General features: G+C 54.0%; 2 protein-coding genes across 9 annotated transcripts in view; one reads left to right on the top strand and one right to left on the bottom strand.

Moving 5' to 3' along the window:
- Positions 1–3,102: 3,102 nt before the first annotated feature.
- LOC309824183 (RNA transcription, translation and transport factor protein-like) lies at positions 3,103–16,851 on the bottom strand (the record flags this gene model as incomplete). The annotated part of the gene is given in 4 exon segments (XM_082656911.1): positions 3,103–3,350; positions 3,353–3,403; positions 3,406–3,770; positions 16,244–16,851. Coding segments are annotated over 4 exon segments (1,272 nt in total).
- Positions 16,852–17,347: 496 nt separating this feature from the next.
- Positions 17,348–25,669, top strand: part of WNK2 (WNK lysine deficient protein kinase 2) — a gene marked incomplete at its 5' end in the record, with an annotated part of 155,085 nt that continues 146,763 nt past the window's right edge. For 6 of the 8 annotated variants that reach the window (XM_082656718.1, XM_082656717.1, XM_082656716.1 and 3 more), the window contains one exon: positions 17,362–18,039. In XM_082656718.1, coding sequence (XP_082512844.1) covers positions 17,362–18,039 — 678 coding nt within the window. Of the gene's footprint in view, positions 18,040–25,669 lie in introns of all 8 variants that reach the window. The other 2 variants (XM_082656720.1, XM_082656719.1) reach the window with 1 other exon arrangement.

Below are 25,669 nucleotides of genomic sequence, written 5' to 3'. Positions count from 1 at the left end.
GTGGCTTCTCTTTGTTTCGGAGTACGGGCTCAAGGCGCAGGGGCTTCACAGTTGTGGCACACAGGCTCAGTAGTTGTGGCTCACGGGCCCTAGAGCGCAGGCTCAGTAGTTGTGGCGCATGGGCTTAGTTGCTCTGCGACATGTGGGATCTTCCTGGACCAGGGCTGAAACCTGTGTCCCCAGCACTGGCAGGTGGATTCAACCACTGCACCACTAGAGAAGCCCAACACACACCTAATTCTGATAAGTTCTAACTATTGTTTAAGTTTAAATCTTATTTATGTATTTTTTTGTTAAGTAGCCTGATCCCACAGTATGAAATTCAAAACGGTGTGTGGTGAAACCTCTCCCTCTCACACCTGCCCCCAGAAGTACCCAGTGCTACCAGAGGTTGTCTGGGCCAACAATTCTCAAAGTGGGTCCCAGGACCAGCCCAGCATCATCAGGAAACTTCAGAAATGCAGATTCTTAGGCCCCTGTTCCAGATTTGCTGAGTTGGATGGTCTGGGAGAGAGCCAGGAATCTGTGTTTCAGCCACCCCTTGGCGGTCCTGAGCCTGCAAATACATCTATGCGTGGAGGTGTCCCAGCCCGTCTGTGCCAGTGGAAGCCCTACTCGTGCCGTCCTTCCCACCATTTCACGGAGAACATTCAGGACCACAGAAAATTTCCCCCTTTTTAACAGCTTGCTTGAGAAAGCATCCACACCCCATACATTTTATCCACTTAAAGTGGTTTTAGTATATTCAGAATTGTGTATCTACCACCTCAATCAATTCTAGGACACTTTGATCATTCTTTTTTATTTTTAATTTATTTTTTGAAAAGTCATATTCAGGTGACTCAGGCACTTTAAGAAGGCCTCCCCTCATGCCTGCCTCCACCTGCTCAGTGTACCCACACCCAGGAAACCACTGCCTTTGGGTCTTGGGTTTCCTTCTGGAATCTCTTGTTGGGAAGGAGTGAAGCAGACACAGACCAAGGTTCTTTGTCCATACACACAGATGAGGGCAGGGCCGCGTTCTCACCATCCTGCACTTTGCACTTTTTCTTGACTTTTCTGTCGGGTGATGGGGCCCACCTGGCTGGCTCTCGGGGGACTCGGGAGCTCCATGGGCAATGGGTTCCATTCACAGCAGGAGCAGGACCAATGAGGCCTCGGACATCTCCCTCCCAGGCTTTCTTCAGTCAGCATTCAGCTCTGGGCTGCCAGCCCCGGAACGATGACATCCCTTCTTCCACGCTCCCCACCAAACGCTGACCCCAGACCCCAGGCCAGGATCCTTGGGGTCCTGGCCTGAAGTTCCCAATGGCATCAATCCTGTTAAGTCTGTCCCTGACTGAGTTGGTCAGGGCTCAGCTGGGGTCTTTGTGGGGATACATCCTCACAAATGTTTGTTGAAAGAATAAATGGAAGAGCTCGTCCCTGAAGCTCCATCAGTAACTCTGGACCTTGGGCACTTACTGCACTTCCCCAAACCTCAGCTTCCTCCTCTGTAGAGTGGGGACTGGAATCTTCACCTCACAGTATAGTGGGCAGGATACAAAGAGAGATGGCCAGTGGTCAGCTGTGTCTGGGACTGGGAAGCGGCAATGTTTTCCTCTTTCTCTCTTCCCAGAGGAAGAAAGTAGCCTTGAGCACAGATGTTGCTTTGTCACATCTAACGTTGATGCCCTCAGAGCCTGATTGTGCCTTGCTGCCTGGATCGCCCACGTGTCCTGAATGGCCAGGCGCCACCAGGGGGCGCAGCGCACCAGGGTCTGAGAACAGACCTGCTGTCCAGGAGACTGAGCAGGGAGAGGGCACGGGACTTTGTCTAAGGAGCGTGGAGAATTTAGTCAAAGGTTTTGTTGGGCACAGGCAACCAAGGGAAAAACAGATACACTTCATCAAAATTAAACACTTTTGGAATCAAAGGACACTATTAAGGGAGTGAAAAGACCACCCACAGAATGGGAGAAAATATTGGCAATTCACAGATCTGACAAGGGTCTAGTGTCCAGAATATGTAGAGACCTCCTAAAACTCAACCACAAAAAGACAAACAACTCGATTCAAAAATGGTCAGAGGGGGGGCTTCCCTGGTGGCGCAGTGGTTGAGAATCCGCCTGCCGATGCAGGGGACACAGGTTCGTGCCCCGGTCCGGGAAGATCCCACATGCCGCGGAGCGGCTGGGCCCGTGAGCCATGGCCGCTGAGCCTGTGCGTCCGGAGCCTGTGCTCCGCAATGGGAGAGGCCACAACAGTGAGAGGCCCGCGTACCGCAAAAAAAAAAAAAAAAAAAAAAAAAAAATGGGCAAAGGACTTGAATAGACATTTCTCCCAAGAAGATATGCAAACGGTCAGTAAGCACATGAAAGTATGCTCAACATCACAAATGTTAATCAAAACCACAGTGAGATACCACCTCACACCCATTGGGATGGTTAGAATAGAAAAAATGGAAAATAAGTGTTGGTAAGGATGTGGAGAAATTGGAGCCCTCATACACTGCCGGTGGGAAAGTAAAATGGTGCAGCCACTGTGGAGAACAGTTTGGTGGTTCCTCAAACAGTTAACACAGAATTACCTTACGACCCAGCAACTCCACTTAGATATATACAAAAACGTGTACACGAATGTTCATGATAGCCAAAAAACAGAAACAACCCAAACATACACCATTGGATGATGGATTAAACAAGATGTGGTGTATCCAAACGATGGAATATTAATCAGCCATAAACGGGGTGAAGTGCCAGTACATGCTACAATGTGGATGAATCTGGAAAACATGCTGAGTGCAGGAAGCCAGGCACAAAACGTCATGTATGGTATGATTCTATTTATATAAAATGTCCTGAATAGGCAGATCCAGAGACAGAAAGTAGACTCGTGTTTGTCAAGGTCTGGGGGGCCTGGAGTGGTGAGTGATTGCCTGATGGGTACAGGATCTATTTTTTGTTTTCCACTTTCCTAAACTTTATTAAAGAAAAGGCAATGATGGTAGCTCTCTAGAACATAGTCAAATTTCTGGGATTCTTCCATTGAAAATGGGGTATTTGATTTCCAAATATATGCCAGAGAGTACGAGATAAAGGGGAAGCTAAAGTTCTAAAATGTTCATCTTCCAACTTTCTCCAGTCTGTGGTCTGTCTTCGGATCAGCAGTAATCACCTGAACAGCCACTCTGGCTGCATTAATTTTTGTCTGCAGCTCTCTGAGCTCTTCTATATGCAGTAAGTGCAGAATTTGACCAGCTTCATTAAGGACCACGTCTCTTGTGTCAAAACCAAGAATATACTTGTCTAAACCAACAGGCAAGCCCTCTTCTGCTGGGTTTGTGCTAGCAGCTACATCCCGTGTCAGGGCTCCTGGACCAAAATGCGAATTGCCTGAAGCACTGCCAGGTAACCACCATGAGCTGACTCTGAAGGTTAGCCTGGACCATGACACCAGCCCTAAAATTAGGATTATTTACATCCAAGTTGATCACGGGCTCTGCATTTTTAGTTGCATTGTCAGCACTTTGTGCATTATCAGGTACCCAGTCCTTGTATTTTTCAACGTTATCTCCATATTCAAGACTAACAGCTAAACCAAGAAGCCAGTCAATTGCTTCTTGTCCATCTTGAATCTTGAAAGAACAGTTGACATCTCTGAGATACTTTTCAAAGAACTTGGGCTGGTCACTGCTGTGGGTGTTTCTTAGCTTACCTCTGTCTTCTGTCTTGTAGTATCTCCTTTTCTGGTCTTCAGTGCAAACATCGTTTCTAAGTTTTGTTTCATGTCTTCAGTAGAAGAGGTAGGTGGTGGTAGTTGAAGGCCATCGTGCTCCCTGCTTCAGTCGGGAGGGCGGGGTATCCTTTGGGGGTGACGAGAACATTCTGGATTAGTGGTGATGGTTGCATAAGTCCGTGAATGTGCTAACAACCACTGAATTGTACACTTTAAAAGGGAAATTTTATGGCATATAAGTGATGTCTCAATTAAAAAAAGACTTTCTTGCTCAGTGTGATATGTGGTGGTGGAGGGTTGGTCATGTCCTTGCAACTCTGGCCCCCCAACCCAGGGCATTCTTAAACGTTTCTGCCCAGTTTCCACATATTTCCAGCTTGCTGTCAAATTCATGTCCTCATTCATTTCGCACTGTGATTCTTTCTCTGGGGCTAGGTCGGGGGATGTGATGGAAAACTGCAATGTGGCAGACAGGAGCACAGCTGGGGACCTGGCTATGTAGGTGGGATGGGGATATTCACTGTTTCTGGGACCCTGCTTGGCTGTCCCAGGGCAGTTACAGCACAGGAACATCAGGTCTGCAGTAAGTCTGGGCATCTTGAAGGCCGTGTGCTCCCATCCTGAAGAGATGCCAGCAGGGCTGGCTGTCACCCCTCAGGTCCTGGGGAGGGGCTTCCTGTATCAGCTGGGGGCTGGACCAGATGATGTTGATTTTCTCTGTCATGCACAACATGCGTGCATTCAAAAAATATCTCCAGAGGTACACACCGTACCTCAGAGTAGATTAATTTATTCAACTAAATAACAAATAAACACTGTTTTATAATTGGCCCTGCGACTGAACTGCTGATCCGCAGTGAGTTTAGGGTGAAGTCAGATGGAAGCAGCACCTCCCCACCCTGAGGAGCCCAGCACAGCGGGGTGTATATCACGAGCTGACCATGACTGGGCACTGAGCACCACGATGTGCTTCTTAAAGTGCACAGACGAGAAAAATGCCAGAACAGTGCCGGGTCTGGGAGCTCCAGGTGCTGGGAATCCAGGATAAGCTATTTTCCCCTCTATTATTATAGTTTCCATCCTGCAGGTCAACAAGGAGAGCTCAGAGAGGTCAGTGAACCTGTCCAGGGTTTCACAGCTGACCATACGGGGGCAACATCCTAGTTTATCCTTAACAGATCGTGATCCTGTCTTTTTGCCTATTCATCTTTCCTCTCTTCCCTCCCTCCTTCCTTCCACCTTCTCCCTTCCCTCTTTCTCTGTGTCCCTCCCTCCCTCCCTCCTTCCCTTCTTTCCATCCTCTAATCCTTTGAGCAGAGACTACCACATTCATTCACTCATCTGCCCGTCCTCACCTTGCAAGTGGGGAAACCGAGGCTGGAGAAGGGTGCCACCACCCGCTCAAGACCGCTGCGCCTCCTGGCTGCCTCCACATGTGGCTGCAGGGCCTCGCGCCATTTGTGTTAAATTCTTGTGGAAGAAGATGAGGGTGCAAGGCTGCAGGCTCGGTGCTCCCAGGGAAACCATTCACCTCCCAGCCCCCCTCCACAGGGAACCTGCAGAGTCGGCGATGAACATAGACACTGCTTGGATCAGGGGGGAATTGGTCTTTGAACCTCATCAGTGACTAGACTGTTCTGGGCTGGGTCCTGGACCCACTAGGAAAGACCTAGTGAGTGTTTGCTGAAGGAATGACTGAACACACTTTGAAACACGTGTGCCCATGAATAGTCTAGAGGGGACACAGCACAGCATGGTGGCTGTCAGGTTGGGAGGTGGGGTTATAGGTGAAGTCCCCTTCTCAGAACTTTCTCTGATAGCACACTGCTTCAGTCAAGACATAAGAGAAGAAGTAGCAGATGTTTATGGGGATGCAAGCACTTATCTCAAAGAAAATGCCTTAAATACTAGAAAAGGTGGGTGCGAGGTGATTCCCGAGGTGGGAGTGAGGGAGAGAGGCCCCATCTGTGAGAGAGTTCACAGGGCTGGCTCTGGCCTCCACGCTGCCAGTGGGAGGACCACGTGCAGACCCTGAAGAGTTGAGGTGTGGCCTCCCGTTTCAGCAGGGCGGGCTGGTGAAAGCCAAGGCCGACAGGCTTTGTTAGTTTCAGCTGAGTTTGGGGACCTGGGTGGGACCTTGGTGTGGACAGGGGTGCTGGAGCTAGCTGACTCCACATCTAGGTATTTACCCCATGAGCTGCATTTCCACAGGTTATTCTGTTTTTGAAGAAGCAAAAGGGCGGAGTCACCAAAATGCCCGCAACAGGGCTTGGGAAGATAAACATGGCACGTGGTGCAACAAAACGCCACGTGGCCGTCAACAGAGGAAGGTGAACTGGAAGTGATGGTCTTCAATGAGCGTGAATACAGCAAGGTCCACTCACCCATTGGCTGGGCTAGGTTCCCCGCGGAGCGCTGGGGGGAGTGGGACGGCCCCCCAGGACTGCCCACCATGAGAGCAGCTCCCCTGCTGGCACAGGCCCAAGGGAAGTGTGGGAACCCTCACTAGGATGTTCTGAGCAACCTTCCCCAAACAGCCCATCAGTGTCACCTGAGTGATGGAGTATAGGGCCATGGTCCTCCGTGCTGCAGGCACCTACACACCGACCACAGGCCTTGTGGACGCTCTCAGTGGAAGCAGCAACAGGACTTCTGGGCGTGATGCCCTGCTCCATGACATTGCAGACAGGGCGTTCAGACTCGAGCTAGGCTCCCTGGGCCCTTGTGGTTCGGAAAGGCTCACCCGGTGCCTCTCCTGCCCTGCCCTTGCCCTGGCAAAGTCATATGCAAGGTTTGCAGGTGTTCATTTGGTAGCAAAACTACAGACAACAAAACAGCATCCAGGCTGTGATTACTGTGAAAGCAGGGTTGGGGCCACCTCTGGGGTGTCAGGACCCAGGAGGACAGAGTTCTGGCATCACCGCAGGTGTCACGTGAGTGTGTACTTTGTAGTGATTCTTCAGTCTGTTTAATGCATGTTTCTGGGTTTGTTTTGCATTTTGCAGTAGAAAGTGTTTACAATATAAATAGACAAACCAATGACCAGAATTTTGAGGAAAGTGAGGCAGCAGCGTGCCTGGCCTACCCCCACTTGGGCAAACCCAGGAGGGAAAGGGTCCATGTGTAGAAAATGCCTCTGAGGACACAGAAGCCGGCACCTCCATGTGGAGGGAAACAGGCAGCGGGTGGAGTGTGAGAGACCTGCTGGGCTTCCGGAATGCTGAGTCCTATGCTGTATTCTTGTTGGAAAAGGTGGGATCAAAACGCTGCTGTGAATGGAGTCCCAAGCTGTTGCTCTCAAAGCAGGTGTTCACACCCTGGCTTGCCCGGGCTGCAGGGAGGGAGGGACTGAGGGGGGTTGGGTCACTCTGAAGACAGCAGGATGCAGCCTCACGGAGACCCAGCTGAGGTGACGTGATGGATGTCCCTGCCCTTGCGGAGATCACCTCCTTCGGGCCAGGCTACCTTGGGACCCCGTGAGTGAATGCTGGTGCTGGTGCTTTGTGAATGGCCGGTCCCTGTGCACCCCTGGACCATGCTAGCCCCTCTCCAGGTGCCACCCTGAGAACACCCTGGACTCCAGTCAGCACTGCCCACAGTCATCGGTCCATGTGGTGTGGGGGATGCTGGCCTCTACCACCGGAGCCGGGCATGGGCTGCAGCCAGCCATGGGGACCACGGAGTGGGGGGTCTGGCTGGCAGGGACCAGGCATGGACTAATTGATCAATCCAGCAGCCCCTCACCCCAGCCATGGCACAGGCTGACAGTGGGCCCTGGGAGGGGAGACGCTGACCCAGCCCCGGCATAATCTGGGGGAGGATGGAGAGCTCAGGGGTGTGGTCCTTAGCTGCCTAGAGCTGCAGTGACCGATCCTCTTATGTTCTGGCCTAGGCTGCCTACTGGAAGCACTGCAGATGTCTGCTCTGTCATATTTATGGTGACATTGGGGGTTGGCAGATAGGAACCTGAGGCGCAAGAGGTGAACTTATTGCGGGGCACCCAGCCTAGGCATCTCTCCCTCAGGGTGGTGTGGCCTACAGTGGCCCAGGGGCTGGACTTGAGTCCAGGCCACACTCCTGATGGCCACATACAGGCCTCTGTCTTGAGGCTAAAGGCCTTGCTCAGTGGGGAGCTCAGAAGAATGAGATGGGTCAGTTAGCACAGATTCATCTCCAACTGGCTCAGGGCCTGCTGGGAACATGGAGGTACCAGCACCAGAAGGGCAGGGTCCCTGGGCTGGGACCTGAGTGTCTGTTACGGAGAAGCATATGCTTCGATCAGGATGAGTTCAGGCAGGGCTGTGGGCCCCTCAGGGACCTCATCTCTCTGCGGAGGTGACTTCTGACCCTAAGGCTGACGGAAGAGACAGAGCCAGCCACTCAGAAGCTGAGCGAAGGTGTTCTGGGGGTCGGCAGGGCAGGGAGACGTCAGCCCCTATGAGGACAGCTCAAAGAAAAGAAAACTGGTCTGGACCCATGGGCAGAGGCTGAGCTCACGCATGATGGGAGACATGGAAATTAAAGCCTTGCTGGGATGTGGCGTTTCTCCTAATGCAAAAGTCAATTAACGTGCTTTGTGGGCATGTCTACATCACTGGTGGGAGTGTAAATTGGTACGACATCTCCTGAGAGCAATTTGACAAAATCTGACACAATTACAAATGCATAAACTTCTGATTCAGCAGCTGGTTCAGGGTTGGCCAAGCAGGTGAGTGCATGGTACAGCTGTGGCTGCCAGAAAGGCATAAAAGCAAAAACTGGAATTCACCCAAATAGAAATAACCACTGCTGATATCTGGTGTATTTTCTTTGAGATCATTCCTTTATTTGCTCTTTTAACAATTGTTCCTTGAGCTTCCAGGATCCACCAAGCTTTCTTGTGCCAGGAATCCAGTGTGGAGTGTATCAGTCCACATTTGCTGCAGTAACAAGTGATCATAAACCCTTTGGCCTAGGATAATGAAGGGTCACCCAGGCCTCCCCCTGGAATTTTGTCATTTCCAATCTTTTGGCATTTATAGTAACTCTAAGGTAAACCACTCTAGGTCTAAATCTTTGCTTTCCTCAGGGTAGATCCCAAAAGTGAATCAAAGTAAGAATAAGTGTGAGGCTTTTCCAAGCTGCTTTCCTGAAAGGTTGGACCAACTGACTTGCTCACAGCTTGCCTGTCTGCATTGGGCCTTATTATTAAACCAGGACTGCTAATCTCCACGTGAAGATGCCTGTTTGTCTTGCCTTATGACAGTTCCTGGTGAGATGAAACTGTGGTTCTACACATTCCATGACTTTCTGTGCTTGTCTGAGCGTGACTTTCACTCTCTTTTCTTTTGGGAATTTGGATTTTTCCACTCATACTGAACCCATATTGACTCATATGAGTTTTTGCATATTAATGATAACTCCCCTTACCTTTTGTATCTGCTGTGAATCTTTTTCCTCAAGGAAATGTCTGCCTTTTGATCTTATTTCTTAATATTTTAAAATTTGGTCAGTTTTACTTTTCCTTTTCTTAAAAAGAAAGTTATTTATTTATTTGGTAATGCCGGGTTTTAGTTGTGGCAGGTGGGCTCTTTAGTTGTGGCTCATGGACTCCTTAGTTGTGGCACGTGGCCTCCTTAGTTGTGGCATATGAACTTTTAGTTGCAGCATGCATGTGGGGTCTAGTTCCCTGATCAGGGATCAAATCCGGGCCCCCTGCATCGGGAGCACAGAGTCTTAACCACTGTGCCACCAGGGAAATCACCTACCTTTCCTTTTTATTTTTAATTTTAATTTTATTTTTTACCTTTCCTTTTTAAATCCCCCCTCTCTCTTCCCTGCCCAGTCCCCTGTTGTGTCTGGAAGTTCCCCCCAACACATGCACACATCTGACGAATGTTCATGGAAAGCTCCCTCTAGCTGAGACGAAGCCTCTTTTGAACCTGGAGCCCTGGTTCTGTAGCCTGCTCACTGTATGCTCTTGCCCTTTTCATCTCTGAGCCTCAGTTTCTCCTCCTGTTAAAAGACCTACTTTGCTCTTGCTGGTGTCTGCGCTGGCCTCCGCCCCTCAGCTTCAGAACCAAGGCACCCTGCCCCCCTCCCCCCACCACCACTCACATCCTCAGAGACACAGACCAGAAACATGTCAAGCCCCAACACAGCACATTATGCCCCACATCCTTATCCTGGGGGCTCTAGGGCTCAGCTCCTGCCTGGCTGTCCCTGTGATAATGATGCAGAGATCACCCCAGGCCCTGAGGCTGCCTGTAGTACCCCGCTGATGCCCGGTGGATGCCAGTCATATTTCAGGTCCTTATTCAAAGCAGAGTATGCTTCTGGTCATTGGTGCTCAATTATCTTGCAAAATGGCAATTCGGTCTCTAAGACCAATAAGTATTTGTTAATTGAGGGGTCACTGCTGTGGGTTATTGATCAGTGACTTCATTCCTGGATGTGTAGTTCACATAAAACCTTCTAGAAAAACATGTTGTAGCCTGATGGCCCCAGCGGCTCTGACCTGCTTCTTTGGCAGGTGTGTACGGAGCACTGAGCCCAGGAGGGCGGCATTAGGGTTTAATGAGCACCTACTGTGTGCCAGGTTGTCTTGGAGCCTCGCATTCTCCCTTGCGTGGCGTGATGAGGTGAGCCATTTAGCAGATGAGAAAACTGAGGCCACGAGGGTAGGAAGCGTGCGTGGGGCTCCCTGGAGGTTGGTGCAGTTCTTCAAAGGGGAACAAAGCCTGCTTCCCCAAGGTCAACGCCAGAGTGTAGGTGGGATGCTTCCCCTTATTTTGGAACAAGCCCTCCTCCCACGTGCAGTCCTTGGACCCATGGGAGACACATGCCCAGTCTGGCACATCAGAACATCCCAGCCCTGTCTACAGGGGTGGTTCAGGGATGACCACGTGACCTGTCAGCTAAAGACATTCTGTTCTTGGGCTTTCTCTAGGGCTATGGAGGGAAAAGCTGGGAATTTCGACGTGGCGCTGCTGGTGGACATGCGTGCCTTCTCCAGGAAGGGTCAGAAGCCACCGCAGAAGGAAGCATAGCTGAAAGACAGGCAGTGCTTCCTCACGTGATGTGGCCATTTTCCACTGTGTGCACTGGGCCTGGCCCCCAGTAGGCTCGACAGGTGTTTGATGACATATTATGTCACCTGGGCACCTCTTCATTCTGAATGAACAGGCATCCCCAGGGGCAGGCATTGCAATTCGAGCCGGGTCTGCTGGAAAACCCCAAGTCAAGCAGGCTGAGTCTCCAGCCAGAGGAAAATGCCTCTTCTGCATCACATGGAAAATTGTGTGGCTCCCCTGGGAGCTGATGGGGGCTGATGGGGCCCACTGAGTGTAAAGTGGAAACTCTGGGTGGGAGAGACCCCTGGGAACCCCTGGGGTAGTCAGCTACCCCAGCTGGCAGGACAACCTGACTCGGCCACCGGTCAGAACCTGCCCTGGACAGTGGCGTGGCTCTGGTCTGAGGACCCCTGCCAAGCCACTGTGGCACCTGGCTCTCCATGCTCCTTCTCTCTGCTCTGTCTGTACGAGCCCACATGTCTGCCCCTCCACTGGCTAGCTCTGTGGTCCTGAGCAAATCACTAAGACCTCAAACCTCCATGTCCCCCTGTGGAAATGGGGATTGAATGGCTCTCTTGAATCGGGGCCATTCCTCTCTCCATGACAGGTCCCACCAGCAAGGAGACAGGTGGCAAGGCAGGAGGTAGCCAGAGTCCAGGATGGCTATCATGTTTCAGTCCTACTGGGCTGCTGGACGCCTGGGGATTCCTTTAGCAATTCTTTCACAACCCCGGGAACTGGGTGCCACTGCCACCTGGTGACTGAGGAAACTGGAGTTCGGAGAACTTAATTAATGAATTGAAGGTCATGGCCAACGCGTGGTGCCAGGATTTGAATCGGATCCGTGCCTCTAGACCCTTGATGGATCAGTGTGCCCCTCTTTCCCAAAGACACAGGCCAGACATTAGGTGGAGTTGCCTCTTGTCTAAAGTGCAGAAAAATGCACAAAAGCAGAAGCATCCACTGCTAACATTTTGGTGTGTTCCCTTCCGGTTTTTCTCCTGTGCACTGTCACTTCAAATTATCTCCTGCCTCATTATAAAACTCCATGAAGCGCATTTAAATGGCTTCATCATATTTGACTACGTAGGAATAACACAGTTTACTGAGCCATATTCCAATTGCCAAAAATTTACGTTATTCCTAATGCTTATTATAAACAACCCTTCAGTGAACATCTTTATGCACCACTATCTGCATAGCTGGTCGCTTCACTTGTACACATTCCCCAAAAGGGAATTACTGACTTAAAGGGTATAAACATTTTTTAGATTCTTGCTCCAACCGTGAACTGCTTTCCAGGAAGCCTGGGCCAATCTGCTCAGTGAATCCATTTGGGCAGCAGGATGAGACAGAGGCAGTGGATCCACGGTGAGCAAGGGCTGGCATGCACCATCAGGACCAAGAGGAGAACATAGCCCAGAATTTGGGGCCTCACCGGGATGTGGCTGCTCTGGAGGGCAGTGGATAGATGTGGTTGGGCCTGAGGTCAAGCTAGAATTGAAGGAGGGTCCTGACTCCTCGGCCTGCCCATTAAGACGGACCCCCTAAGAGGAAGGAGTTTAGAGTTGAGGAGAGAGCTGAGGCTGAGACTGGGTGGAAATCCATTCAATACCAGGGGTTAGATGCCAGGTGCTGGCAGGGCTGAGTGAGCACAATGGGGGCTCTGCTCCCGTTGAAACCCAGACTGCAGCGCACACTCTGGGTATGGACAGAAGGAAGCTTGGAGGGAAAGCCACCCCAGGGGATGCTCAGCCCCCCGGGGATTGGGAGTGTAGAGGGGGAAGCTGCTGCGCTCTGGCTGATTCCTCAAAGGGGAGCAGAGCCGTGTGGCTGGCTCTGGGGACTAAAAGAAGCCTGATGGAGAGCTCTTTCTACCCCTTCCCCAGTGGATGTGGATGGGAGCCCCTTCCAGTCTGCTGCCACCAGCACCTCCTCTGGCAATGCCTCCCTGAAGTCGCTGGGGGCTGGGAGAGGTGGAGCACAGACTCCCAGCCCCAGTGCTATATGGGGTGGAGCTGAAGGTGGATTGGGTCATGGGCACGTGACAGCAGAGCCAGCAGAGCTAGAGCTCCAGGGGCCATGTGGACAGAGGTGCTAAGAGAGGATGAGAGAGAGCTGGCACGATGGAGAATGTGCCAGCTTGCCGAAGACCGGCCCCTGGAGCTAGCGAAAGTCGATGGGCAAGGACTGGCCACAAAGTCCTGAAAAGGCTGGATGGCAGCCGTTGCGGGCTGAGAGGCAGCTCACTGTGGGGTGTGGGTAAGTTGGCCTCGTTCACCTCTGGGCCCACTGCCTGCGGTCGACTAACTCAGGCAAGTCTCTTTGCCTCTTTGCTGCTTCCCATCTGATAACAGGGCCCTCTAGGACAGTGTGGGGCAAGACAAGAGAATTCCTGCAAAGACTTAGCTCAGCACTGGGGATCATCATCATTATTATTATTTCAGCAGCATGACTTACTTGAGGCCCCACCACCCGCTGGGCTCAGTGTCCCACCCCCATTTTGGATGGCTATCAGTTACTCAAGATCCCTAGGTCAGATTCCTGGGGCTTTAGGAGAGATGAAAACATGGAAAATGACCTGTGTTTTCTTCTGCCTGTCTCCATATTTCGTGATCCATGCAGGTCTCTAAGGCCACTTGGCCCTTCTCTTTGCAGATCAGCTTCAATCCTGCTCTGAGACACTAAAAGAGGGCTCACTCAGTGGGTCTCAGGTGGTGGACACTGACATCACCTCTTGTGAGCAACCAGAGGAAGTCACACCCCGTCTACTTCTACCGAGTGCTGAAGAGGCTGAGAATGAAGGGCAGGCTGTGACCAAGGATGACAGTCAGGGCGAACGCAGTGCTCCAGCTCCCGAATTTACCGCAACTCCTGCAGAGGTCGAAGGCCGGTCTGAAGGTGTGCAGGTGCCCTCTGTGCCCACCTAGCAGTTCCGCACTGAGACTGATCTGCACCCCCATGGCTCAGGCCACTGAATGGGTAGGAATGACCACTGAGTGGTCTTAGTTGTTCTTCTTCAGACTTTTAACCAGAAAAGTTGTTTCTAAAAGTTGTGTCCATTAAAACAAAATTCCTGGGGCCCAGGAACTGAGTGGTGCAGTTTGGGAGTGGTTCCTGAGGGGAGCCTGAGTGTTGATAGCATCCCCCACACCTGGCAGCAGGCTCACTTCAGCAGGGTGATGGGTAGAGGATTTCAAACACCTGCACATTCCAGGACATCTGAGGGCTAAAGCCGCATTCTCTGGACTGAACCAGCTAGGAGATGAACCTAGCATCTGGTGCGAGCCTACCTGTGTAAAATTAAATGGTAACTTGCTGCATAGGAAAGAAAAGGTTTGAATCATTATTTGGTTATTATTATTTTTTAAAATAAATTTATTTATTTAATTAATTTATTTTTTGGCTGCGTTGTGTCTTCGTTGCTGCGCACAGGCTTTCTCTAGTTGTGGCGAGTGGGGGCTACTCTTCATTGCGGTGTGCGGGCTTCTCATTGCAGTGGCTTCTCTTGTTGCAGAGCATGGGCTCTAGGCATGTGGGCTTCAGTAGTTGTGTCACATCGGCTCCGTAGTCGTGTCTCACGGGCTCTAGAGCTCAGCCTCAGTAGTTGTGGCACACGGGCTTAGTTACTCCGCGGCATGTGGGATCTTCCTGGACCAGGGCTTGAAACCGTGTCCCTTGCCTTGGCAGGAGGATTCTTAACCACTGCACCACCAGGGAAGTCCCCATTATTTGGTTATTTGATGCAAGCCTTCTGAGTGTCTCCTGAGTGGACAGCTGCACATGGAAAGACATGTGCCTGCCACAGGAGGTGCCATGGGATCACACTTGGGTAACAACTTAAAAAGTTTTTATTTCTACTTTTTCTATCTTAACTTTCTTTAATGAGTACTTGCTCTTAAAAAATCAATATGGCCACAAAAAGAAGTGAAGTACGGATATATGCTATAATGTGGACTAAGTGAAACATTATGCTGAATGAAAGAAGCCCGTCACAAAGGACTGTTGTATGATTCCACTTATATGTGATGCTAGGAATAAGCACATCTATAGAGTCGGAAAGTAGATTACTGCTAGCCTGGGGCTGAGAGAGGGGTAATGTGGAGTGACTGCTAATGGGCATGGGTTTCTTTTGAGGGCGATAAAAAATGTTCTGGAATTAGACAGTGGTGATGGTCACACAACTCTATGAATATACTAAAAACCACTGAATTGTACACAGAGTGAATTTTATGGTATCTAAATTATATCCCAATGAAGCTGTTATTTAAAAAATCAACACGTTTTCAAATTTTTACAGAGAACAGAGTAAAAGAAATGTTATATCATCTTATTATAAGAGAGGAAAAAAACTGTGTTATAGAACTTCTCGGCCCCCACTGGATGGGGAGACTTCCTCAAGTGGCCAGAGTCCCAGGGGCCCCATTATTTGCCCACCCAGTTGCAGGAGGTTCCAGGGCTTAAGAGCCCAAGCTTGCGAGGTCCATATACCCGCACTCCATCTGTCTGCCCCAGTACCCTTCCTTCAGTTCCCTGAGAAGCCTACCCTGCCCCCATCACCCCCAGATACCCCTGTTGCCTCCAACTCTGCTCTCCTGGCACAGTCCCCCCATTTGCCCCTGTCCCCTTATGGGACCTGGGTTCTCCACTGTTTCACCTGCCCTGGGGTGGGCCCCACATAGTCAAGTGAGGAGCCACCTCCCCATGTAGTAGCCTGTGGGGGGCACTCAGGGAGGTGGCCCGGCTGTACTGGGTCTGACCACTAGACTGACCCCTGAGCCCACTGAAAGGCACACGCATCCTCAAAAGTACCTCTTGACTGGGGCTCCCTGGGGGCAAGGCCAGATCCTGACCTTCCTACCAGTGGGCTTTGCTGGGGACTGACTGGAGCAGAGGCAGAGTGTAGGCCCTGTCTCCTTTCCTCCCTGCCTCTGTAAGCATTTGTCGAACACCAGCTGTGCACTGACCATTATGTCCATCTCATGGATGAGCAAACTGTGACCTAACTGCTTAGCTGTGTTCTCATGGGTCATGGGCCGGCAGAGAGAGTGAGCTCCCTGTCATGAGAGGTATGCAAACAGGGCTGCCCAAAACTACCTCTGTGGGCTCAGAGAGCACATAGCGCTGAGTCAAGGACAGGTCCTCTGTAGTCCCCCAGCACCTAGGTTGCCGCTGCAATGTGTGGGGATACTGCTGCCGTATTATGTACATCTGCCAGCTGTCGGTGGGCAGCAGTCTGCCGGTGATGACGTGAATTGCCAGTCATCTCCTCCATTACCAGGCAGGCATGATGCCCACTTGCCACGAGTATGTCCCAGGGAGAACGGTGGAAGCCAGACTGGCTTGCATGCGTCTGTCTGGAACATGCTTAGCTCCATCCCTTCTCAGTTTTCCCTTTGATAGGCCTAGGCACGTCATCATGGACAGGCTTGAAACGGATAGGCTTGCAACTCAGGGTGTCTTCCTGGACTGACCGAGTCTTGGAACTGGCAGCCTTTCCAGGTGGACAAACTAGGATGGCCAAGCCAGGTTTGCAGGGGGGGATAACAGACCATTCGCGGCCAGCAGCCGCATGGGGCATTCCAAAGATCCTCAGGGGCCAGCAGTACCCGCCGGAGGGGGAACATGAGGGCCGCAGTGGGCCTGCGCGGCCCCGGGGGCTGGCCCGCAGGTGGCCGCGCGCGCCGGAGGACAGGTGGGCGTGCCAGGCCCCGCCCCGCCGCTCCGGCCGGGGGCGGGCAGCCGAATGCCCCGCCCTCTTCGCGCGCAGGGTCTGAGCCGGTGCGGGAGCGCAGCCGCGCGGAGCAGAGGCAGCACCCGGGAGCGCGGCCCCGCAGCGGGCTGGCTGGAGGAAGTAGCGCGGCGATACGGCACCGAGCGTGACCCGGGTCTGGAGCGCAGACCCCGGCCCTGAGAGCGACCCCGGACCGAGCGCAGACCCCAGCCCCGAGCGCGGATCCTGGCCCTGAGCGCGGCCTCGCCCGCCGGGGCCGCCGAGCCGCGGGCATGGACGGCGCCCGTTCGCCCTGTGAGTGCCGAGCCCCCCGCCCGCCGCCTTTGTGTGCGCGCCGCGCCGCCGCATCCCCCTCCCCGCGCGCCCCTCCTGCGCCCCGGGCAGCGTCCTTTGTGGAGCCGCCGCCTGGCCACTACCTCCTTCTTCCCCAACCTCCTTCACCCCTCCGCGGCCCAGGGCACTCCCCCAGCCCGGGCCTCCCGGCCCCGTGTTAACCACCCCCACCTCCCAGGGACATCCCAGTAGGCCCCCTTCCCCGGGGCTGGGCAGGGCGCAGGTGCCCCTCTCCCCGGCCTTCCGGCCCCTTCTGCAGCCTCCCTCGTGTCCCCCGGGACAGCCCAGCAGGGCTCCTCTCCGGCCCAGGCCTGAGCAGGGCACGGCTCCCTCCCATCCAGCCCGGCCTCCTGGTCCGGTCTGCAGCCCCCCTTCCCCCGCCCGCCCCAGGGACAGCCCAGCAGGCTCCTTCGCGGCCGGGGCGGGCAGGCCGTGGGCCCTGGGGCGGCGCTGTCTCATCCCACGTCCCGGGCAGGTGCGGCGAGGCCCGCGCTCACACGGGCCTGTGTGTCCTTGCTCGCAGAGATGGACTACGATGGCGGCCGCCGAGACGCCCCCGGCGCACTGATGGAGGCGGGGCGCGGTGCGGGGCCCGCGGGCATGGCGGAGCCGGCGGCGGTGCCGCGGGCGCGGGCGGCGCGGCCCGGGCCCCAGCGCTTCCTGCGACGCAGCGTGGTGGATTCTGATCAGGAGGAGCCGCTGGGCCTGGAGGGGGCCGAGTCGCCGGGCGCGCAGCCCCCGCAGCCGCTGCAGCGAAGGGTGCTGCTATTCTGCAAGACGCGCCGCCTCATCGCCGAGCGCGCCCGCGGTCGCCCGGCAGTCCCCACTCCTGACGCGCCTGCCGCGCCGCTGGGCGACCTTGCCGACCCCGGCCCTGAGCCCGCGGGCACGCAGGAGCCTGGCCCGGACCCCGCGCCCTCGCCCGCGCCTGCCCCCGTGGGCGGTCCCCGAGAGGAGGAGGCGGCGGCGGCCGCGAGGAAGGAGGACGTGGGGGCTCTCGAGGCGAGGCCAGAGCTCGGGCGCGCACGCCGGGAGGAGCCCGAGGAGGAGGAGGACGACGAGGACGACCTCAAGGCTGTGGCCACCTCCCTGGACGGCCGCTTCCTCAAGTTCGACATTGAGCTTGGGCGCGGCTCCTTCAAGACGGTCTACAAGGGGCTGGACACGGAGACCTGGGTGGAGGTAGCCTGGTGCGAGTTGCAGGTGAGGGGCGAGATGGACGCAGGTGGTGGTGGGCGAGTGCGTTCTGGCATCGGGCCATGCCTGGCCTTAGCCACCCTTGGCAGCGGCCCTCTGTGTGTCACCCTCTGGGTGGGTGGTTGGTTGCGCTGGTGGTCTGTGTGGTGATGGCTGGGTGACGGAGGTCGGATCTCCCAGTGTGTGGTGTCTAAGTGTGGCACGATGTGGGCCCATGATGGAGACTGGGCACTTGGAGGGCGTGTCTTTCAGTGCCGATCAGTGCCGATCAGTGCCGCTCCTTCTTCTGGGCTGTACTGACCCAGGCTGTCTGGATCGTCTGTGTCTGTGCAGAAGCAGTGTGTGGGCTGCAGGGCCCTGTGTCCAAGTGGTCACAGGGTGGTTTGGGGGACTCTCAGCTGCTCTTAAATGAGCACCTTACTGCGTCTTGCAGAGTGTGGATGCCCCAGTTGGGGATGTCTGAGGGGCTTTTCACCTGGGGTCTGTTTATGGTGAGGGATGGTGGGCCCTGGCGCCTCTGGGGCAAAGCGTGGAAGTGTTGTCACTATGTCCCGTTAGTTCACAAAATGGATATGTGAGAAGTCTTAAAACCCAGTCATGTAAAATGCAGGTGGGGTTTGGTTTTGTTTAGGTTTGGTTTTTGTGGATGCAAAGGCTCTGGACTTGAATTTTTCATAACCTTGCCCTCATGTTGGCTATGTCAGCCCCAGCCCTGGAAGATTATATAAACGGTAACTCAGGCTGTCCTGGGCCGGCCGTGGAAGCTGGGGCAGCACCTGTCACAGTGGGTGTTTATTGGCCCTCCCTTGTTTGGGGGAACAGCTGTCAGGCATGGGGCTGGACTCTGCGAGAGCTGGCCATGCGGATGTAAGCCTACCCCAGCGCCCTGGAAAGTTAGCTGGGCCTGCCAGTCCTGATGCAGGCCGCCTGCCACACTGCAGGCAGCCTGCCTTTTTGGCTCAGAAGTGGGATTTGGTTGCTTTGTCCTCTGGGCCCCTGCAGGGTGGCCTGTGTGTGTGTGTATATGTGAGCTGGCTAATTTGTCCAGTGTCCACCTGTCCTCAGCCTTTCTCCTGAGACAAAGAGCTTCGGAGACCACCCCTCCTCACAGCTCCTTGGTTCTGTTGTGGAAATAGGGACTTTTCATGGTGGAGCCGGGGTGGCCTATCGAGTCCCTCACTGAGAGGGACTGAGAACTCCCCTCCCTCGCGGTTGCAGGTTCGGGGACCTGCTGAGGGGTGGCCTCAGTGGTTTGTGGTCTGGGGCCCTGGGGATGGTGTGCTGGGATGGCATAGGAGTGAGCTGGGCATCACTGCTGTGTGTGAACGCACAGGGGAGAGAGGACCCGGAAAGGGAAGACCGGAGAGGGAAAAGAGGATTCCTGATTCCAGAGTGTGGCTGTGTGCCTTCCCTCCTCGCCTTCTCGCTCTTGCAAGTGACCTGGTGTGGCACTCCAAGCACCCACTGGTGCTCTGCTGCGGAATGCCTCTGCGGGTGGAGGACAGGAGTGGGGGTGCTGCAGCAGGCGGGAGCTGAGTTAGACCTCAGCAGCAGAGCCCAGCTGATCTGGTTGAGGCATTGCAGGCGCATGTGACCCTTGGAGGAGGTTGTTAATTCCCATTCCCTTTAAGGCAAGGCAAGCTGTTCTGCCTCTGGGTCCCTAAGCAGAGCGGCACCGGAGTGGAGCCTGGCTGCTGTCCAGGGGGCTTTTACTCCTGTACTCTGGGTGGGAGTAGGAAAGTGGGAGATGGCTTCTAATCTGTCTGGTTTTGCTTCTTATACAGTAGTTACTGGGGGCCCCATGCCAGCCGGGAAGCTGTTCCTGTATCTCCCCCAGCAAGAGGGCTGATATGCAGCAGTTAGGGTCAGCTGCCTTCTGATGGGTAGGTCTGAGAGGGTTTTACACCAGAGGGGGCTGGGAACCAGCCTAGAGCCTGCTGTGTGTGCACTCTCCTTTTCACCAAACAGGAGGCTGTTGTTTCCCCCATTTTATTGTTGAGAGCCCACCAAGGTCACCTGTGAGGATACAGATGGTAGAGGGGGATTGCAGCATCATGGGAAGAGGCCACCTAGCATGGCCGTCCTTAGGAGAGGAGATAAGGGTGGAGGGCAGGGCGCCAGGTTAGTCCTCTCGGACCACCAAGCACCAGGGAGGGCGACAGGTGGCGTGCTGGCTTTGCGCCTGGGGAGGGGGTTTCCTAGTGCACAGGGTGGAGATGTTCATCCTCCACCCAGCCCCCAGAATTCCCAAGCATCAGGGCTCCCACTGGAGGGTGGGTTGCCAGGAGCATTGCCCTTCAGTACGGGGAGCTTTGCAGTATTCCTACTGCCCTCCAACCCTCCCTTCCCCAAGCCCCATAAGCTCCTCAGCTGGCATCTTTGGAATGCCCTGGAAATCGACCCTCAAAAGTCTGTTTCCTCCTCTCAACCTTGGGACCATGGGGGATGTTGGCACCTGCCTGCCTCCCCCAGAACTGAGACAGTGTCACCCGCTTGCTTTTTCCAGGGTTCCCTGCCAAGGGGAGGAAAGGCCGCATTTTTGGACCTAATAAGTCTGGCTTGGAGGATGTAAGATCCCCACGACTTCAAGTTTCCTTCTATAATTTAGTGTCGAAAGAGCTTTGCAGAAAGGGCAATATGTGTTCATATCACAGTGAAGGGCAGCGAGGTGTTTTCATCTCCTGAATTCTCCAGACGTTTGAAGCTGACATTGATTTTTGGGGGGAAGCCATTTAAAAATATTACCTCCCCTTCTGTTTTCTTTTGAATGAATGTTCATTTCTGGCACCAGGACACATAACAGCAACAGGGAAAGTACAAATGCACCCAGAGCACTGCCTTTACTCTGGCTCACATTTCCCACGTCCCTGTGGCCAGCTCTGGCCCCTCACAGACCCCATCCTGTCAGACAGTGCACGGGATAGCTGGAGGCTTCTGGTTGACTCTGGGTTGCCTGGGGTGGGAGTAGGTGTAGACCACTGACATGGTCTCAGGTGACTCAGGCACCCTCTCTCACCTGCTGATGCCTCTGAGCCAGGGGTGGGGCCTCCGAGCAGAGAAAATGCAGCCAACCCAGATCCCAGCCAGTGTCCAGAAGCCTCATTGGAGGCGGCCTGTTGGCCTTTCCTGGACCACCTGCTTAAGTGTCTTCCTCGAGAACTTGGAGAGAGCCTTGGTTTTCAGCCCCCTTGGTCAGTGCTGCCCCCTCCCATCAGCAGGCCCCTGTCTCCAAGGGTCCTCTGTGCTGCCTCCTGCTCACAGAAGGCTGCTTTGAGCTGCAGTTACAGGGTTGGGCACGGCCTCTTGGGGGACTCTACCCGCAACTCATGTTTCCCTCGCTTGTGTCCTGGCCTGTGCCCAGTGTGGGAGTCATTTAGCCTCATGGAGGTGTCAGTCATTGACCCTCTGCCTGGAGTACTTGCAGGGACTTTGAGGGCCATGAGAGTCCTGAAGAGGTACCATGGGGCCTGAGCCCCCATCAGCCAGGGACAGGTGTCTGGACCCCTCAGGTGTCATCATGAAGCTGTCCTGTTGCTGCTCTGCACTGCCCAGAGGTCCCTGGGCTCCCGTGGGGTGGTGATGGCCTGGACTCCAGGCCAGGGAGAGGCTGTGGATGTGGGGACCACAGGATCTGCTGATGTCTCCTTCGTGTGGCCACGGAGGACTCGTTTTTTCCCAACTCACCCACCACAGCCAGACCTCTGTGTCACCTTCCTGCACCCTGGCAGTGGATAATGCCTGTAGGCGCCTGTCGTGTGCAGCCGTGCTGAGCATGCCGGGTCCCCTTGCTGTCCTCAGAGGGTGGCCAGGTCTGCCTGCTATTGGTGTGGTTTGGCACCTCGCCCCTGGCTGTGGGTGCCCCACCTGTACTGGGTGCTGAGCTCACACACCTGACCACATAGGTGCATCATCGCCTTTCATAGACCAGGCATGTGCCCTGTGGTGCTGGGCAGCCGCGGGCCCAGGGTTGAGAGGTCTCCCCTGTGGCCTCATGTGGGAGGGTCAGGTGTTGCTTTCAGAGGAGCCACAAGCAGCCCGATCTGGCTGACATGGGGAGATGAGGGGGTGTGCAGAGGAGATGGTGCTCACTTGCTGGAGCAAGATGCTTAGAAAGGGCTCAACTCAATTTGGCTGGCAGTCACCCTGCTTTTATATTTTTATTTTTAAAAAATCTTCTAAGGGCACAATTTTGTTGGAAGAGGTGTAATTTGAAAGCAGTTGGGTGTCAACACTGAGCTTGCTTTCCCAAATGATGTTTCATGGGTCATCTTTTTTTTTTTTTGGCGGTATGTGGGCCTCTCACCGTTGTGGCCTCTCCCGTTGCGGAGCACAGGCTCCAGACGCGCAGGCTCGGCGGCCATGGCTCATGGGCCCAGCCGCTCCGCAGCATGTGGGATCTTCCCGGACCGGGGCACGAACCCGTGTCCCCTGCATCGGCAGGCGGACTCTCAACCACTGCGCCACCAGGGAAGCCTCTCATGTGTCATCTTGACCACAGTTCTAGTTTGGTTGGTGAGAAAGGCTGGTGCCAACTTCCTGAGAGGCCTGTGAAATGCACTGGGGAGGGGCCCATCAGTGCAGAAGTGTGGGCATCCAGAACCCAGAGGCCCCTCCCCTATCCCCACGCTTTGTTGGGGAGGGGAGTGTGGTCAGCAATGATGAACAAGCAGCCCGAGCCGTGGGTCACCACTGTGGGCACATTGGGCATTGCAGCTTATTCCCTGTTGGAAGCAGGTGCTCCTGTGGCCGAGTGTGTGCCTCTCAAGGTATCCTCAGGGCCCTGGCGTGTGAGGGTACCAGGCTGAGCGTTTCAGGCCTGAATTGCCCAGTGACTTGGACCCCAGAGGGGGGGATCCCCAGACTGTCTAACTTGGGTGGAGGGCTGGTGAGCATCTCCCCACCTCTTGTGCCATTTCCAGGTGGTGACTGGGTAACTCTGAGGTGGGTGAAGCTTTGCTGGTGGACTGTTAGCTGGAACATTATGGTGGCAAGGGAAAGAATTGATAAGAGGAGCGTAGAAACTGGACGTTCCCTAGGGTTCCCAATGCTGGGTCTTGTGCCCAGGCTCAGCAGCGCAGGCTGGTGTGGTTTATTGGCTCAGCAGGCATTTTTTTTTTTTTGCGGTACGCGGGCCTCTCACTGTTGTGGCCTCTCCCGTTGCGGAGCACAGGCTCCGGACGTGCAGGCTCAGCAGCCATGGCTACGGGCCTAGCCGCTCCGCGGCATGTGGGATCTTCCCGGACCGGGGCACGAACCCGTGTCCCCTGCATCGGCAGGCAGACTCTCAACCACTGCGCCACCAAGGAAGCCCTCAGCAGGCATTTTTTGAGCATGTGTCCTGGTTCCAGCCCTGGTGTACCACAGTCAGCAGGAGAGTCATGGTGGGAGAGCCAGGTTCTCACAGAGGAGGGGTGTTTGCGAGAAGCCTGCAGGAAGCAAGGGAGTCAGTCTGTGGAGAGACTGTCCTGCGGTCCTGGGCTGGCTGGACTTGTTGGGTGTCTGCCACTCACCTTCCAGAATGGCTGACCCTAGCAGCCCTCTGCCTGGCTGTAGGCATCTCTTGGGGCCAGTAGCTTGGGCTGGCTTCAGGCTGGAGCTGGATGATGCCGAAGGTGAGAACACGGAGCCGTAGGTCACCACTTAGATGGGGAAGAGCTTGACTCCGTCCTGCAGGGGTTCAGGCCACAGGCTCGGGTCTCCTTTGTGGTCTGCCGTGGCTGAACGGTGCCAGCCTCTGCCTGAGGTGGTGGGAAGGGGCGCTTAGGAGCCTCGCAGCCAGGCAGGGCACACCGTGCAGTGCATACAAACACTGTGGGAGCGCGTCCTGCTGCATTTGGACCCCAGCCCCACAGCTTCCCAGTGGGGAGGCCATAGAGAGGGCACCCGCCTTTCTGAACGCCGGTTTACCTGTTTGTGCAATGGGGACTGTGGAGAGGTACATTCAGCACCGAGTGTGCAGCACTGCTGAGAGTGGGCACTCAGAGTTAAGCCTCTTCTCACCCTGCAGATGAACAGTTTAAGAAGCTGAGATTGAAGTGGAGAGCAAGCTGAACCTGGAGGAGCAGGGAGGCCTGCCTGAGGCTGGAGGTGGGCCCCTGGGGTGGCCCAGGGGCCTCCAGGTGCAGGCAGACTGAGGGCCTGTGCCCCTGCAGCTCTACCTGAGCACCTGGCTGGTGAGCTGCAGATAAGGAAAGGGTGTGAGTGAAGCAGGTGGAATCTCTAAGAAGCATATTAGGATCTGCTTCTGGCCACAGACAATCCAGGAGCTGTGTTTTGGGTGGAGAGGCCCCCTGGTGAGGATGCAGAAGCCCAGCCTATCTGAGGTTGGCAACCTGAGTCAGCTGTAGGTTTTCCCGCTTCAAGTATTTTTCATATCCAGTTCTGTTCCTGAGAGACTTGAATTCTAAGATTTCCTGGAATACTTGATCATTACCTCCAATTTATGTCAGAAGTTTTGGAAAAGAATAAAAGAAAAATGATCAAGGCAGTGTGGTATAGAGAAATAGATCAATGAAACAGAATAGAGAGCCCGGAAACAGATACACATAAATATATGACCTGACCTTTGACAGAGGGGCAAAGGCAACACAATGGAGAAAGATGGTCATTTCAACAGATGGTACTGGAACAACTGTACATCCACGTGCAAAAAAATGAATATGGACACAGACCTTATGCCTTTCACAAAAGTTAACTCAAAATGGATCATAGACCTAAATGTAAAATGCAAAACTGTAAATTTCCTGGAAGATAACATAGGAGAAAATGTAGGTGACCTTGGGTTTGACAGTTACTTTTTAGACACAACACCACAGATATGATCGATGAAAGAAAAACTTTCTAAGTTCAGCTTCATTAAAATGAAAAACTTCTGTTCTGCAAAGGTCTATAAGCAAATGAGAAGACAAGATGCAGACTGGGAGGAAATCTTTGTCAAACACCTATCTGATAAAGGGCTGTTACCCAGAACATACCAAGAACTCTTAAAACTTAACAATAAGAAACCAGACAACCAGATTAAAAAATAGGGGCTTCCCTATTTTTGGCGCAGTGGTTGAGAGTCTGCCTGCTAGTGCAGGGGACACGGGTTCGAGCCCTGGTCTGGGAGGATCCCACATGCCCCGGAGCAACTAGGCCCGTGAGCCACAACTACTGAGCCTGCGCTCTGGAGCCTGTGCTCCACAACAAGAGAGGCCGCGATAGTGAGAGGCCCGCGCACCGCGATGAAGAGTGGCCCCCGCTTGCCCCAACTAGAGAAAGCCCTCGCACAGAAACGAAGACCCAGCACAGCAAAAATAAAATAAATCAATAAAGTTCAGAGAAAAAATTCGTCATTATAAAAAAAAAAATAGGCCAAGACCTTTTTTGTGGGTCACGGAAGGGGAACACAGAACCATGGTCCCCTCCTTGCCTCTGACCTTGGCTTCTTGAACAGAGGAAAGCTCGGGGGTGGGGGTGGGGGGAAGTGGGCTAAAGACCTTAACAAACATCTCATCAAAGAAGATACACAGATGGCAAGTAAGCATATGAACAGACACTCCACATCATGTTTCATTGGGGAAATGCAAATTGAAACAATGAGATATCTCTTCACACCTATTAGAATGGCCAAAATTCAGAGTACTGGCATCACCAA

The sequence above is a fragment of the Grampus griseus genome, assembly GCF_964374135.1.
Source record: "Grampus griseus genome assembly, chromosome: 6".
Lineage (NCBI taxonomy): Eukaryota > Metazoa > Chordata > Mammalia > Artiodactyla > Delphinidae > Grampus > Grampus griseus.
This window is presented reverse-complemented; position numbering and strand designations above follow the sequence as displayed.